Below are 18251 nucleotides of genomic sequence, written 5' to 3'. Positions count from 1 at the left end.
GAAGGTACAAAGTTACAGTGTGTGTGATGAATAAGGGGAAAGATCTAATATAAAGCATGAAGACCATAGTTAATGATAGTGTATTGTGTATTCAGGATTTTCAATAAGTGACAATAGCAGCTGTCACCTGGGGGATGGGAAACTGTGAGATGATAAATATGTTAATTTGTTGCATTGTAGCAATCTTTTTTGCTATATATATATGTATATTGTGTTATATACCACAAGTACATATAATAAAATTAATTTAAAATATATGGTAGAGATAAGAAAGTTAAATTGAATTTATACAGAACATTGTATTAAAATTCAGCTGAAGTTTTCTTGGATATCATACACTTGAATTCTCATAAACAATTTTGAAAAGTGAATTTCTCCTAATCCTTCTTTATGCTTATACATGGGAATGAATGGACTAGAAAAATCTTAGGAGGGATGATACATATCTTTGTTCTGCTTTCTAAGTTGAACTGAAATGTTATTTACCAAGGATCTGAGAAATTTTACTAGTATTTATCCAAATAATCTCCATGAAATTGCTGTGTAGAAAATAGAGACACAGAGATAAACATTCCTACTCTATTTAAGGTATCTGGGTGAGGATATAAAAAATAAAGGGGCAAAGGAGTAATGTATGTAGACATACCCAGTGCCTTGAAGTAAACACTCACTATAGCTCATCACAGACAGCTTTTATTGGTTTCTCTGAATGAATTTCTCTCTTGCTGTTTTATTATTTTCTGTTTTAAAATAATTGATTTTATCAGAAAAAAAAAATGTCCATTGTAGAAAGTATTTGGAAATACTGTGGGAACAGAAATAACCTTACTCCTTAGAGAATAAAGGTCTACAAACAAAAGCAAAGGGATATTTTCATGAGTAGTATCTCTTTGCATATGTATTAGATGTACAGAGACAAGTGTGTGTATACAAGTGTTGACATGATCCTGCCTATTAATACAATTGGATGTCTGCATTTAAAATTTTATACCATTTATTGAGAAATTGTTTTTCTGCATTCATTTTATTATAATGAACAAAGCCAAGTGTGGTGGCAAAGGCATGAAAACATACCACTTAGGATGCAGAGACAGAAAAAGTATTGAAACTTTAAGGTTAATCTCATCTATATAGTAAGTTCTTTGTCAGCCAAGGCCATGTAGTAAGACCTTATCCACCAAAGAAAAGAAAAGAATAGTGAGTAGTATTATGGAAAAGGCTTAACTGAACAAAATTTAAGAACTTAAAAATAAAAATAATTTATAATTACATAAAATTATATTCAGGTATAATAAGGAAAACAATAATTGGAAGATATTGTCATCTCTTTTTTTATTTACTAAGCACACACATATTTGTATATGCACACACACACACACACACATATATATATACATATGTATGTATATTTTACAAATATAAGATAGTGAGTACCTAGTCTATAAATTTTATCTTTCATTTTTTTTCACTTGCTAGTAGCTCATTATACTTAATTTTAGCAGCTTCATAACACGTAAGTGGCTTCTGTATTTATTCATTGTTGAAGATACAGGTTTTTCCTGTCTTTTCTATTATAAATAGCAGAGTGATGGTCATTCGTATAATTCTACCCATCTATATAACTAACAAAAATGTATATGGCTAAATAACAATACAGTCAAAAACAATGTGCATTGGTGATTGCCATGTGTATGTTTTTGGCAAAACAGACAAATTAAGTATTCTTTAAAAATATATACTAATGTTTTGAAATACAAGATATGGATTCTATTTTGTTTTTTGTTTTTTTCTCTTTAGAGGAGTCAAACGAACTTATCCCAAATGAGACGAGGGCACATAAGGATGAAGAGCATCAGGCAGTATCTGCAGATAATGTGGTATGTACAGTTTGAAATTCTCTCCTCTTTATAGGGTGGATTTCAAGGGCACCAGTTGATGATATCTGTATTGTCAGGATAAAGTCTTGATTTACTCTGTAAACCAAAACAGAACTTTTATGTATGAATTTAATATCTCTTTCACTACTCAATAATTAATTTCACATACTTTCTTTTTTAACTTTTAGAGATTTCCAAGTATGAAAACATAATAGTTCAAATATCACATATTTTATATATAACAAGTTTCTTTCTTCAACACACTGAGCACAGAGCAGATTTATTCCATTGGACAAATGGCACAGTTGAAATGGAGTTTAGCTTGAGATTATGAAGGAAGCTTTTGTATCCAAGGGTTTCTTTGTTTAGGCCATACCTATCTGTCTGAGTTAGGGTTTTACTACTGTGAACAAACACCATGACCAAAGCAACTCTTATAAATGACCACATTTAATTGGGGCTGGCTTACAGGTTCAGAGGTTCAGTCCATTATCATCATGGTGAGAAGCATGGTAGTATTCAGGCAAGCAGGCATGGTGCAGACAGAGCTGAGAGTTCTATCTGAAGACTGCTAGCAGAAGACTGACTCCCAGGCAGCTAGGATGAGGGTCTTAAATTCCATACCCATAGTAACACACCTACTCCAACAAGGCTACAGTTCCTAATAGGGTCACTCCCTGAGCCAAGCATATTCAAACCATCACACTATATCTATATTGTATTTGGAAACTCTTATTTTTTTCTGGTTAACTTGGACTCTGTTAATTGCTTTAAACATCACACCAAAGATCAAAAGGAAGTATTTTAGAATTTGAAGAGCAGCAGGGACAAGCTGTATGTGGATTACATTGGGGTTTATAAAAATATAAAGATGTAGTGATGTTCCCTTAGCAGCTGTTTTAGCAGAATTTGTTTATATGTTGGCCACATAAAGTTATATAGGAATCAACATAGTATTAAACCAAGTAAGACACAAAAGGAAATGCAATTATGTTTTCCTTTTGCTTTTGAGTCAATGCTCTATGAGTGATTCTCATTAAACAGATGTTAAAATGAATTTTTTTTCTGTTTCAAAGTAGCTATGATGTCCCAATTTACTCTGGATTCTATCACAAACATAATTCCTTTGCAATTATAATCCTGAGCACCTCTTCAATAAAAACAGAACACATAAAATATACATTTGGGCTCATATTTGTTAAAATACCAACAATGTCTAACGTTTTCTACATATAAAATAGCCTTCAGGATTGCACTTCATTGCATTTTTTTTCTTTTTAAGTCCAAGTTTAAGTTCATGTTTGGTTTTTCTAAGCACAAAATTCAACAGGCATATTGAAAAGTTAGGTTTAGTTTTGAGGCAGTCATTTTTTTCATCAAGTAGCTAATAATCATTGTTTTCCACAAATAACTGTCCTAATATTTTAAATCTCAGCAAACATCTCCTTCTGCTCTAGATGTGAAATATAGTGTATAAAATATAAACAATTATTTACAATTTAAATATATTTTCCCCTAAAGATGTGTTCATTTTAGCCTGAATTTCTCTGCATCACATCTCATCAGCAGCACACAGCTGAAAATAACAAATGAAGCCGTGAGGTATGACTCAGAGTCACTTAGGCACCTAATTTTTCAAGAACAATTGATTTTCAGAGACAAAACTTTCAAACTTTCAAAGGCTGATCTCCTCTGCCTGTAAGTTTTGAGTGCTCCAATTATTAGTCATGGATGACAAATCTGAGACATATAAAATCTATTTATATGCACAATCTATACAATGGCCATTGGGGCCTCCTTCTCCTAAATGCCTAGCTTCATTTTTCCAAGAAATAATCCAAATAGGTAGAAAATCTAAAGACCCTAGAAGAAGTATGATGTGATTAAGACTTAGGTTTATAGTGATTATAATAGGAAACTAAATAATCGGCTACTGTCCAATCAGTGTTAAAAGGCAGTTTCACTGCAGCTGTCCTTCACACTTGTAGACTGCAGGTCAGAAACACTGATGGTGTCATATCCTCAGCAGCAGTATACCAAGTTTGTTTGTGAACATATATATTCATATCTATACATACATATATTTGGGTAAGAAGTCTAATTTTATATTCTGCTAAATAAGGTTTAGTTTCCTCCTTTCTTTTGGGTTGGTAGTGTTTAAATGTTTTAACATAAAAAAATGTTTGAACATACAGTTTACTTTGCCTTAACTACATTTTTTACATGCAAAGGAAAATATTTTAATTGATCTTATTGTTTTTTCCTTTCTTTTTGAAAACAGAAAGGCTTTCTAATTAAAGAATTTGCTTTGCCTTCCTGATTGGAGCTTATTGGTAATTCTTTTCTTCAACACTGTGCTGCATTGTTTATTTTGACAGATATTAGTTAAGTACGCTCTGTGCACAAGATACTGTACATGCTTTGCTATGAGCTAATTCTGAAGCTGAAGGAGCCTCTCTCTGTCTTTGTCCTTTCTTTACTGTCTTTGTTACTGTCCAATGAAGAGAACAAATCACCATGTGATTTTCATCATCATATCATAGGTGTCTGCCTTCAATTGTCTAGCTAATGGAGTGCACTAAACATGTGAATTTTTAGACTTTGTATTTTCCTTTTGGATGCATGCCATATGTTAACATTTTTCATTAGAAGGAAGAGTCTTGTTGGAACAGAAAGGAAACCTCGTGTGTGTGTGTGTGTGTGTGTGTGTGTGTGTGTGTCTGTGTGTGTGTGTGTGTCTGTGTCTGTGTCTGTGTGTGTGTGTGTGTGTGTGTGTGTGTGTGATTAAAATAGATTTCCCTTACTGACAGCTGGTTCCTTATCACTGAAGGGAGTTATCAATCACCAATTAAAGATATAAGGGTTGACACACATGCTGTGTGTAACACGGAGGAGCCAATTATCAAAGTTTAATCGATCCAGATAGCCCAGATCACTCTGTCACCAAACAAAATATTGAAGAGTTATGATGTATATTTTGTATGTATTGATCTGATATATATTTGTGAAAGTTTCTCTGCTTGTGTTACAGAAAATAGAAATTATCGATGATGAAGAAAGTGACATGATAAGCAATTCTGAGGTAGAACAAGAGAATTCTCTCCTGGATTACAAGGTAAAAAGAAATTCAAATTCTGAATTTGTTAAGGGAAGTTAGTGAGTAGAAAAGATATAGAGTACTTCTCATTTTTCCATCTGATAGACTGCTCCTCTGTACTGATTTTTCTCAGGCATCTTGAAAATTAGTCAAAATATTGGGCACTTTCATAGTTCTAGCTTATTTGTTATGGTTTTAAACCAACTGTTTACTGGCTCAAAATTTAGCATCGATGGTATTCAATAAGTGAGAACAACACATAGAGACATTTTTTTATCATCAAACTATTGGCCTTTAATGGTAAATTTCTCTATTACATTAATTTCCAGGAAATTAGATGGAAATTCAATTTCCAGGTATTGTTTTTGTAGAAGTGTCTTCATAAAAGCACGACTTTCCTCTCTCCTTGTCTGAAGTACAACTAGACTTCCCACTGTGACCACATAACCTTGTTATTGTCTGCACTCGGGAAAGGGTTTTGACTAAATTTCTATCCCCAGCCTTCCTGGTTTACTCTGTAAAACATTCTGAGCTCACACACACTTTAGGGAGCTTATAGTCTAACAGCAAGCTAAGATAGACAAGGGGATTCAAGAGCCACGTACGCCTCTTGCTTTCCTTCAGCTGCATTTGCAGAAGATGGGAAGGACATCCTGTCCTACCTCAGCAACCATCCTGAGTGCTGACCACAGGCAGAGCATATTGGGTGCTCCACAATGGTACCTGGAATGTGTTTGCAGAAATGCCGTCAAGATAAAGGTGGTGGCATGGTAGATAACTCCAGTAGTTCTTTCAAATAACAGGAATTTATAAGTGCATAGAGACAATTAATGTGAAGTTTATGGTAAAGACTGTTTTCTTTTAAATGGTAGTAAAGCTGCTAGAGGTATCTGTGTGGAACCCCACCTATGTGGAGGGATAAGGCAGGAACATCTGTTTAGTCCAGAAAATTGAAATCAGATTGGGCAGCATTAAATCTACCTCATACAAAATAAACACAACAGTAACATGTGTGGGGTAAGTAGTTAAGGAAAGAATTTCTTCTTCAGTGTTCATGCTAATTTTCTATTGCATTGCAGTTTCTTGAAAGACTGTACCTGATACCCATTTTTTTGAGAATTAAAAAAAAAACAAATTTCAATGAAAATACGGGATGACTATGAATAAAGATGGCCTTTTTTTCAGGCAAATGTACTCAACATACATTATTGAAAATGACTTTAACAAAGATAGTCATAGATTTCCTTGTATTTATATCTCAGAATGCATAATATAATTATCTCAAAAGCAGCAAATATTTATAGTATATAACATGTACATTTGATGTCCAGATGCAGTAATGGTCCTTTATGAAGTATGTGTTCAATTCTGTAGTATGGATACTAACTCAATCCTGTATGCAGCTGGGCCTCACATGACTGTATCATAACATAGCTATTTGATATGCTGAGGCCTAGCTAAAATGCTACAAACTTTCTATAATAAGCACGTACAATATGAAATGCAGAATTAATAGATGGACTAAATGGTGTCTTTATTATTTTATTTTCTTTTTCTTTCTTAAAAAAAAAAAACAGACTTATTCCCCTCCCAGTTCTCCCTCCCACTGTCCCACATCCCATTCCTTCCCCAGCCTCCATCTGTCTCCAAGAGGATACCCCCACCCCATCAGACCTCCCCACTCCCTGAGGCCTTCAGTCTCTCAAGGGTTAAGTGCATCTTCTCTCACTGAGCCCAGACCCAGCAGTCCTCTGCTGTATATGTGTTGGGAGTCTCATATCAGCTGGTGTATGCTGCCTGAAGAGGACCTTTTCTTAATGTCACTTTGTTACTAAATTGGAAGGCATCCTTTGATAGTGTGTCTGTTTATCTATACGTTTTTCTGCATAAATGTAGAGTGCTCTCCCAGTGATATTCGGTAGCTGATCTTGCTAGGAAATTTTGGTCTTTCTGAAATTTTGTCACACAATGCTTCTTTCTAAATACAATTTTTTTCGGAGCATAATCGGCATTTATAGCTTATGATAGTAACAAAGACCACCACTTAATTAGAAAACAGCTGTCACTCAAAAAAAAAACTTTCAGTTTAGTATAACTGAAATAAATGCCATTGTGAAAATTGTTTTTCTAATGTTTATAACATGGCTTTAAAATATTGAGTGTTACAAACACACGGGGAACTTTTTTGTTTTTTTAATTTTATTTGCTAAGTAGTGAAAGGGCACACTAAAATTCTGTATTTAAGCTACATTTATGGCTAGATATTGTAAGTCATACTTGGAATCTCAGCAGTCATCAGGCTGAGACAGCAGGAGTTTCATGAATTCAAGACCAGCCTGGGTGATATAAACTGATCTTTTCTTAAAAATAGATACATACATTTTCAATAAAAAAATAAACTTGTATTTCAACTAGCTGAATTATAAAGTCACTGGTTCTGAATTAGAAGAGATCGTTCTAATGACTCCTCGTGGTCATATAATACTTTTAAATACTGGGTTCGGGATTAAAATGACTCTGCAGGCCAGGTCATTACTTGGCACAGGCTGTGGAAAGTCCAGGCCAGAGGACTGGATTGCACAGCTGTTAAGTGTGTCCCACTTAGCACTCTTGAACAGGTCAAATGGGGTTGGGCTCAAGACTTAGAGGATTCCTTCCAAGACCTCTCCCCCTTTCAGTGTCAGTCTATTTGAGAAGGTTTGCAGCTAAAGACCAAGGAAGGCAGCATAGATTAGCCATCCCAGAAATGTCAGTGAATGCTTGCACTGAATTCTAAAGGACAGTTTAGTGACCTAATGCTTTTAATTGTGAGAAATATTGTAGGAACAAGGGATCCCATAATATGTTATTAGAGACAGACTTTTTAATAATTTCTATCATATTTAAACTTCTGTCCTTGAATTCTGTTTGTGCATATAGAAAGAATATATATATACATAATTATATATATATATATATATAATATATATATTATACACATCATTTTAAGATGCTTCCATTTACCATCTGTGAACTTTGTGATTGGAGTTGCCATTGTATGTTGTGGTGTGGAAAATGCCAGTTTAGAAATTTAATATCTTGAAAAAAATTGCTGTACTCTATTTAAATATACATACCATTGTGAGGGATGAAAGGTTTTTTTTCATTTCTTAAGTATATTCAACATAAGTTTCTTGAAGGCAGAAACATATTTTAATCACCTCTGTATTATTTGGTGGGAGACTCTGGCACATATTTAACACACAGTTGATGAGAGAGTAATTGAATAAATTATTTTGTCTCTGGAAATCATTTTACTATCATTTCCCAAGTATTTATTTATGTAAATTTATTTGGTATTGAGGGCTACGGCATTTTTAAACTTTTCCACATTGAATTCATTTTCTACACTTGACAATTATTATAGCAATCTAAAAGAATATATCTATAGTGCATTTTATGTACCCACAGTTTAGATGTGGTAACATTCTTGATTGATATATATCATTAGAAACTCATATTTCTGAGAGTTGTGACTAATTTCAAATCCTTAGGAGGCATGTTGATGGACAGAATACGTGTGGCATAAATGACTGTATCATAAAATAGGACATCAGACTTGGTAGCCATTAATAGCCTTCCCAGAGATCAAAATTCTGGCACATTTGCAGCCTTGTGTCTCATAACAATCATCTTGCAAAATATAAACACTTTACTGGGAATGTAGGGAAGATTTTTAACAAAATTAGGTAGGCATTATTTTGTAAAACTTGGTGACTGTTATTGTCTTACTCGATGCTTTCACAAGTACTCCATTTACTAAGGAAAATCTCTAAAGTACACATAAATTACTGCCTGTAATCTAGGAAGCGTTTAATAGGCTTGCAAAAAGCATTTCTGAGAAGAAAATGTCTGCAATATTAAATTACCTTAAAACTGTTTATGCTTTTTAAACATTTCACAAATACCAAAGAAGGAAAATATTTGCATGAAAAATTAGAGATCTGCATATGAAAAGATGCTTTCATGACTTTTGCCGATATGAACTAATATTTTAAAAATGTTTTCTGATGGACTATAAATACAGCTCAGAAGGACTGTGTGTGCAAATAAGCCACCATTTAATGATGATTGATACTGCCTCTATTCAAATGACTTTCTGCCTAGTGTGCTTGGTGCATCCAATTTAGGAAGTGGAGGCAGAAGCATCAGAAGCCCTGAAACTATTACTGAGGGTATGGCATATTCACAAAAAGGGACCTACCATGACTGCCCTCTAAAAGACACAAGAAGCAGCTGAAAGAGTCAGATGCAGATATTTACACCCAACCACTCAAGAGAAGCTGCCGAGCCCTGTGGTTGAATTAGGGAAAGGCTGGAGAAAGCTGAGGAGGAGGGAGATCAGCAGTCTCAATTTACCTGGACCCCTGAGATCTCTCAGACACTGGACCACCAACCAGGCAGCATATGAGGCTCCCAACACATATAGAGCAGAGGACTTTGGGGTCTGAGTTCACTCAGAGAAGCACCTAACCCTCAACAGACTAGAGGCCCCAAGGGAGTGAGGAGGTCTGGTGGGGTGGGTGGGGTGGGGACATTTTTGTGGAGAAAGGGGGGCAGAGAGGAGGTATAAGATGTCAAACAGTCAGAGGGTGGGCCATGAGGGGAATAAAATCTTGAGCGTAAAAATAAAAATAAATTAAGAAGGGTACTTTCTACTGTGCAGCAAGTTCAAGGCTAGCCTAGTTATATGAGACTCTGTCTCAAAGAGACTGAAAAATAAAAATAAGAAGTCATAAACCTCAAAGGCAAAACAGGGACTGAGAAGATAGCTCAATCTGTAAAGTGCTTGCTGTGAAATCACAAGGACTTGAGTTTGGATTCCCAGCTCCCATGTGAAAAGTCCAGTGACACATACTTAAAACCCAGTGCTGGAGAGACAGAGACAAAAGGCTAACTAAACATAGCTGGAACAGCAGGTTTCAAACTCAGTGAGACACCCTGATTCAAAAAATAAAGTGGCAAGCAACTGAACATATGCTTTCGTGGGTGCACACACACGTACACACTCATGCAGATTCACATGCATGCATACAAAGACACAGACATGAATTCACATGCACATAGTGCAAATATATATCACACGTACGATCCATATAGATCCATATATCATATCCATGTACATCAAATATGAAACAAAAGCAAAACTGAAGAAAGCCATTTTCTGGCCAAAATTTACTAACACTCTGACAATGACGTCTAATAAAAGCAAAGGTTTAGAATTTGCAAAACATATCAGGGCAGAAGCATGTTGAAGTTTTGTAGAATGGTTACTTTTAACTTAGCTGTATAGTGACTGAACAGAAATTTAGCTTGGACAGATGTTTTACTTATTAAGTGGCCTGAAGGAAGCAGTCTCATCACATAAATTAAGATTTAAACTGAACTAATAAGTAGCATAGGAAACATGTTCACAGATTGGATGTCATTAATACCACAACATCCACTTGACTGAAATACCAAAATAGCCATACAATCAACTCATTTTAATACATCTTTAGGAAGCATTTTGAACAAATCCTGTTTCAATTCCTTTCTTGCTGTACTCCCAGACCAGATCTCCAGCTAGAAAGAATATTCAATCAAATTCTACAGTTTTTCTCAAGGAGGATGATTGATAATTTATTCTTTTCTATTTATTTTTATTAGTGATTTATATTTTAATTGTAAATTGACAAACTATACCTTTATATATTCATGAGATACAAGGTTATAGTATGATTTATGAATACAATGTAAAATAATTAAATTAAGTGAATTAACATATCCATCACTTTGATAACTTATTTTCTATGGTAAGAATTTTAAATTTTGCCTTTTTAATAATTATGAAATGCTTATTATTCATAATATTATCTACATGTAATTTTCAGCAAAAATAATATTTGCCATTTGTGAAACCATGAATAAAATTTGAGAACATAAATTATGCTAAGTGGAATAAGCCAGCTACAGAAAGATAAATATGAAATTTTCCCACTTACATTTGGTTTCTCAAATAATTGAACTCAAAGAAACAGAATAGAATAACGGCTACCCAAGGCTGCAGTGAGAGGATCAGGAGATGGGTAATAGTCAAATAGTGCAAAGCTTCTATTAGACAACAAGAATTGTTTCTTTTATTTGGTTGGGATTTGAGCCAGGTTCTCAGTGTTAACTCCCGAGTGCTGGTATCAATAGAAATATGCCACAATGTTCATCCTAAGTTTTACTAATGTTCTTCTTATTATTTGAGACATTATGTATGCTTCTATTTAATCAGTGTACATAGCTCTCAAACAGTAAAAAATATCTATACAGAGACAGACATTCACCTATTTAATTTAATGTACTATTAAGCAAATTTGACAAATTGTTTATTCATTTGTGTATTAGTTACTTTTCTCACTGCTGTTATCAAATACCTGACAAGAAGCAATTTATGATTTTGTTTTGGCATGCAGTTCAAAGGGACGCAGCCTATTATGGCAGGAAAGCCATGGGCACAGAAGTGTGAGGAGCTTGATCACATTGCATGGATTATCCACAGACAGAAGACAGGAAGTGGTAGCAGCTATTAACATATTAGCTTCCAGTGACTCGCTTCTAGCAAGGCTCTAGGTCATAAATGTTTCACAGCCTCAAGACAGGAGCCTAAGACAGGGATTTCACATTCAAACTACAATATGGAATGAAGCCTGAACTATTTGGATTTGGGGGCTATTGTGAATAAAGCTGCAAAAAATAATGTATTTTCATTGTCATAAACTAAATAATAATAGAACTACTAAGAAAGAACATCTTGAACTTTATGGTAAATGTTTGCAAAATCACCTTGTTATCTGCTATCCCATAAGCCATGTTGAGACATTTCATTGCTCCATATTCTGACAAGCAACTGAGAGTTGTGGTAGTAGCTCACTGTGGTTTTCATCTGCATTTCCTTGATGAAAGATATGTTAAGTATGATTTGAATATATAACTTGCATGAAATATCTGCTTAAATATTTGGCCTACATTTGTCTGTGACTAGTTTTTTTTTATAGTTTGTATTTTATTGGTCTCAATGTCTTCAATATTCTCAAATTATATTTGAAATACAACCTTCAGAACATTTAGCTGAACCTTTCCACTTCAGAAATACCTTTATTTTTCCTCCTGATATTTATGAAATTGACTTGGGTATGGGATTCTTATTTTTTTTCCTCTTACAATTTTATTTGAACAAAAAAGAGGGATACATGTACAGATTTTTAAAGGCATTTTGGTATAAAACTATATGAACATATTTTGTCACTACTTAATTCTTTTAGAGGTTTGATAGCATGCATTGAAATCTTACTAGTTACCATAACCATAAAGTACATGTAGGACAGAACGGAACATGGAAACAGTTTTCTTGGTGAGTATAGATTAAGCATAATGATCTTTGAATACCAAAAATTGCCACAAGGCTATATTCATAGCTCTTGGATTATTAGTGATTTAAGGTCCAGGTAAACCACACTCTGAGAGGGTGCTATACATTTGTTTTTTATCCTAAGAAGGACTGAGGCTTTGATTATTTGGCCTTTGATTTTCTTGAGCTTCATATAGCCTGTGAGTTGTTTCTGGGGTGTTCAGAGCTTTCTGGGGTTAGTATACAATTATCAGTGACTGCATATTATGTCTGTTCTTTTGTGACTGGGTTACCTCACTCAGGATGATATTCTCTAGATGCATCCATTTCCTTAGGAATTTCATAAAGTCATTGTTTCTAATAGCTGAGTAGTACTCCATTGTGTAAATATACCATGATTTTGTATCCATACATCTGGGTTCTTTCCAGTTTCTGCCTATCATAAATAGGGCTGCTCTGAACATTGTGGTGCATGTGCCCTTATTGTATGTTGGAGAGTTTCTGGGGTATATGCCTAGAAGTGGAACTGGGTCTTCAGGTAAGACTATGTCCAATTTTCTGAAGAACCGCCATACTTATTTCCAGAATAGTACAAGCTTACAACCCCACCAAAAGTGGAGTAGTATTCCTCCTTCTCCGCATCTTCGCCAGCATCTGCTGTCATCTGAGTTTTTTATCTCAGCCATTCTAACCGGTGTGAGGTGGAATCTCAGGGTTCTTTTGATTTGCATTTCCCTAATGACTAGGGATGTTGAACACTTCCTTAGATGCTTCTCAGCCATTCCATATTCCTCAATTGAGAATTTTTTGTTTAGCTCTGTACCCCATTTTTAATAGGATTGTTTGATTCTCTAGTGTCTAACTTCTTGAGTTCTTTGTATACAATGGATATTAGATCTCTATCAGATGTGGGGTTGGTAAAGATTTTTTCCCAATCTGTTGGCTGCTGTTTTGTTTTCTTGACAGTGTCCTTAGCCTTACAGAAACTTTGCAATCTCATTAAGTCCTATTTCTTGATTTTTGATCTTAGAGCACAAGCCATTGGTGTTCTGTTCAGGAAATTTTCTCCTATGCCTATGTGTTCTAAGGTTTTTCCCCACTTTCTCATCTAATAGTTTCAGTGTACCTGGTTTAATGTGGATATCTTTGATCCACTTGCACTTGAGCTTTATACAAGGAGATAAGAAAGGGAATATTTTCATTCTTCTGCATGCTAAGTGCCAGTTGAACCAACACCATTTGTTGAAAAGGCTGTCTTTTTTCCATTGAAAGTTTTCAGTTCTTTTGTCCAAAATCAAGTGACCATATATGTGAGGGTTCATTTCTGGATCTTCTATTCTGTTCTATTGATCAACCTGCCTATCTCTGTACCAGTACCGTGCAGTTTTTAACACAATTGCCTTGTAATATAACTTGAGGTCAGGAATGGTGATTCCTTTAGATGTTTTCTTGTTGTTGAGGATGGATTTGGAGGCACTCAGAGCTATGAGTTTTCCTCTTAGTACTGCTTTCATTGCATCCCATAAGTTTGGGTATGTTTGTGCTTTCATTTCCATTAAATTCTTAAAAAATCCTTAATTTCTTTCTTTATTTCTTCTTTGACCATGCTATTGTTTAGTAGAGCATTGTTCAGCTTCCATGTGTATAGGAGCTTTTTGTTGTCTTTTTTGTTATTAAAGACCAGCCTTAGTCCATGGTGATCTTATAGGATACATGGGAATATTTCAATCTTCTTATATCTGTTGAGGCTTGTTTTGTGACTGACTATATGGTTAATTTTGGAGAAGATGCAGTGAGGTGCTGAGAAGAAGGTGTATTCTTTTGTTTTAGGATGATATGTTCTGAAGATATCTATTAATTCCAATTGTTTCATAACCTCTGCTAGTTTCACTGCATCCTTGTTCAGTTTCTGCTTCCATGATCTGTCCATTTATGAGAGTGAGGTGTTTAAGTCTTCCACTATTATTGTGTGTGCAATGTATGTTTTGAGTTTTAGTAGGGTTTCTTTTATGAATATGGGTGCTCTTGTATTTGGAGCATATATGTTAAGGATTGAGAATTCCTCCTGATAAATTTTCCCTGTAATGAGTAAAAAGTGTTCTTCATCTTTTTGATAACTTTTGGTTGATCTACTTTATTCAATATTAGAATGGCTATTCCAGCTTGTTTCTTGGGGCCGTTTGCTTCGACGGATTTTTCCCCAGATTTTTACTCTGAGATAGTGTCTGTCTTTGTCTCTGAGATGAGTTTACTGTATGCAGCAAAATGCTGGATTCTGTTTATGTATCCAGAATGATAGCCTAAGTCTCTTTACTGGGGAATTGAGTTCATTTATGTTAACAGATATTAAGGAATCGAGGTTGCTAGTTCCTGCTATTTTTGCTTTTAGAGGTAGAAATATGTCTGTGTGTCTTTCTTCTTTTGGATTTCTTACTTAGTTATTTTCTTGTTTTTTTCTAGGATGTAGTTTCCTAACTTGTATTGGGTTTTCCATCTATTATTCTTTGTAGGGCTGGATTTGTGTTCAGATATTGTGTAAATTTAGTTTTGTCCTGGAATATCTTGGTCTCTCCATCTATGGTGATTGAGAGTTTTGCTGGGTATAGCAGCTTGGGCTGACATTTGTGTTTTCTTAGGGTCTGCATGATGTCTGTCCAGGATCTTCTAGCTTTCATAGTCTCTGTTGAGATGTCGGGTGTAATTCTGATTGGTCTGCCTTTATATGTTACATGACCTTTTTCCCTTACTTCTTTTAGCATTCTTTCTTTGTTTTGAACACTTGGTGTTTTGACTATTATGTGTCGGGAGGAATTTCTTTTCTGGTGCAATCTATTTGGAGTTCTGCAGGCTTCTTTTATGCTCATGGTCATCTCATTCTTAAGGGTAGGGAAGTTTTCTTCTACAATTTTGTTGAAGATATTTACTGTGCCTCTTAGTTGATATTCTTTGCCCTCTTTTATTCCTATTATCCTTAGGTTTGGTCTTTTCAATTGTGTCCTGGATCTCCTGGACATTTTGGGTTAGGAGCTTTTTGGTTTTTGCATCTTCTCTAAATGTTTTGTCTATGTTTTCTATGTTGTCTTCGGCCTCTGAGATTCTCTTTTCCATCTCTTGTAGTCTGTTGAAGATGTTTGCATCTGTGACTCCTGATTTCTTTTTTAGGTTTTCCATCTCCAGGGTTGTCTCTTTTTGTGTTTTCTTTATTGTTTCTATTTCCATTTTCAATTCCTTCATCTCTTTGGTTGTGTTTCCCTGTAGTTCTTTGAGTTCTTTGAGTGATTTTCGTGTTTCCTCTTTACAAGCTTCTATTTGTTTATGGTTGTCCTACTGTGCTTGTTTAAGGGAGTTATTCGTGCTCTTCTCAAAGATCTCCATCATCATCTTGAGGTATGATTTCAAGTCTGAGTCTTCTTTTTCTGGAGTTTTTGGCAATCCACTGCTTACTGTGTTGGGAGAGCTGGGTTGTGATGTTGCCAGGTTGTCTTGGTTTCCATTGATTAAGTTCTTTCATTTTTCTCTTGCTATCTTCTAGTCTGTGATTATACGTGGTCTTGTTGTCAGTGATTGGCACCAGTCTCTCCAGTGGACCTGAGGGCTTGTGGGCTCAGGACGAAAATTGCTTCTGAGTGTTCATCTTTTAGTGGGAAAGCAGTGAGTTCTGGTAGCAGTGACTCAGCTGTGTCTTTGTGGGCTCAGATGTGGGAGCTCTTGTGAAGCTGTTCCGGTAGCTCATCCCTGTGCCCCCAGGTCCTGAGTACTACTGGCAGGGACCTGGCACTTTCTCTATGTCACAATGGACCCTTTTCCAGATAGCACAGTACTTTCTGCTCTCTGAGAACTCCAGGTGTGCTCTCCCTGGGCCTATGTGTAAGGCTCCTCTCTGATCCACATGTAAGAGGATCTGTAGAGTTGAACTTCAAGCACTGCCTTTCCAGGCAAACTCCAGCTCCCACTGACAAAGGACTGTGCCTTACTGTGGGTCTTTGTGTCCAGACTTTGAGCCCGGGCTTTCTGGGTGGGTCTCCATTCCATATGCCAGAGGTCCAGCCCCACTGTGGACCGGAGGGGAATGCTTTCCGGGTGCTCTGCCTAGCCCTCTCTGTGCTTTGGTTACTAACAGTGCAGTATCACCAGGCCTGTGTCCCTGGATCTCCACTGTTCCAAGTGGCTAAGGGCCTGAGCCTGTGACTAGTTTTAAAATGTAAAAATTTGGATATCTTTTTTCCTTTATGAGAAGTAGAGTATTTTCTTCCAGTATTTAGATTGTGTTTTAGTCTTAGTGCATATGTCTCATGATTCCTTCAATTCTTTTTGCTTGTTTATTTTGGTTTTGTTGTTTTATTTAGGTCTCCATGTAGCCTTAACTCAGTAAGCAGGCAAGACTGGATTTGAACTCCTGATCCTCTGCCTTCTCCTCTTATTTTATTGTTGTTGTTTTACTATTTTGGATTTTACAGTCAGTGAAATGTATAGCTAAATGTTTAGTAATTTTAGTCCCTTCATGGCACAAAATAACTGTTCTAGAGTTTGACTTTATGAATAATATACTTAATATTGTTTCATTTTCTGTTGTTCTTGGGATTAATTGGACTGTATCTTTAACACTAATCCAAATGTTAATTAAGTTTGCTATAGGAAAGTTGTTTCCAGGAAGATAAGTCTTTCTTGTTTTTTCCCTCTCTTCCTGGAATCTATTTGCAAATTGTTTTCTATTGATGATTTGTTTAAAACACAGTTTTGAGTACTAGGATAATTTTCTTCTGTGTTTTATTTAAGGTAAAATTGCATTCTCTGTTTCTGTCCTGTGATTACTTTTGTTCTTTATTGTTCATCAAATGTGTACAGGCTTGAGTTTACTGGGGGTAATTTTATTGCTTAATGTTTTCTCTTTTAGAATGAAGAAGTCAGATTCATTGAAAATGAGCTAGAGATTCAGAAGCAAAAATACTTTAAGCTCCAGACTTTTGTTAGAAACTTGATTCTCGCCATGAAAGCTGATGATAAAGAACAGCAGCAGGTAAGTCCCATGAGAGATGAGTAAGCCATGATGTGTCAAGTTGAAAAATGGCATGTCCTGTTTGGATTCTTCATATCTCTTCATTTCTAGTCTCCATTCCACCTTCGAATCTCATGGAGCAAATGGTTATTTTATGATCTTTTTAAACATATATTTTTTGAGGTTCAGATTTCTGTGTGTGTGCTACTATAATACAAAGTCTAAATAGCTGGCAAAGTATCTCTGTTTTGTGAATCTAAGCTTATTCTTTGTATTAAAAATAAACGTCTCATTCTGATTAATAATACAAATAATAGCTGGAGAACACATGCACACACGCACAAATAGGCTCCAACTTTAGACTAACTTAAAATGTATTTCTTATCTGAAAAAAATCTTTTATCAATTTTTAATTCAGTTCTAGAAGTAGTTAACTAGTAGCTGTCATTGTCTCTTGACATCTTAGAGTAATTCAGAGTCTTAATTTCTACTTCTAATTTCACCTCTTTTTTCATTCTTTCCCAAAGATTACTAAAAACTAAGAAAGGAACATGCATGTTGCTTTTTTTTTTTTTTTAGCTTTCTTCTGATAAAAGACTTCTGAAGTAAGATAGGAACAAAAAACATGGGCTGAAATAGAAAATGACACAAAATTATACTAAATGTCACAGCCTATAGAGTCAGCAGCTTAAATTAAAACTGATTTTTTTATACTTCTGATTGAGTATAATGAATTTCAAAATAATTTCTATAAGAATAAAAGACACTAGATATGGTGGTTACACACACCTCTAATCACTTAGAAACTTAAGACAGGAAGGTTATGTGTATAGCCTCTAAACAGAAAAATAAATGAATTATACA

General features: G+C 35.1%; 1 protein-coding gene across 1 annotated transcript in view; it reads left to right on the top strand.

The window, feature by feature from the left end:
* HDX (highly divergent homeobox) overlaps nucleotides 1-18251 on the top strand; it is a gene marked incomplete at both ends in the record, with an annotated part of 92844 nt that overhangs the window by 71768 nt on the left and 2825 nt on the right. The window contains 3 exons of the mRNA XM_080910504.1: nucleotides 1798-1877; nucleotides 4909-4992; nucleotides 17286-17408. Coding sequence (XP_080766630.1) covers nucleotides 1798-1877; nucleotides 4909-4992; nucleotides 17286-17408 — 287 coding nt within the window. The remainder of the gene's footprint in view (nucleotides 1-1797; nucleotides 1878-4908; nucleotides 4993-17285; nucleotides 17409-18251) is intronic.

This window comes from Micromys minutus, assembly GCF_963924665.1.
Source record: "Micromys minutus genome assembly, chromosome: X".
Lineage (NCBI taxonomy): Eukaryota > Metazoa > Chordata > Mammalia > Rodentia > Muridae > Micromys > Micromys minutus.
The sequence above is the reverse complement of the archived record's forward strand: the minus strand, read 5'-3'. Positions and strand labels throughout refer to the sequence as shown.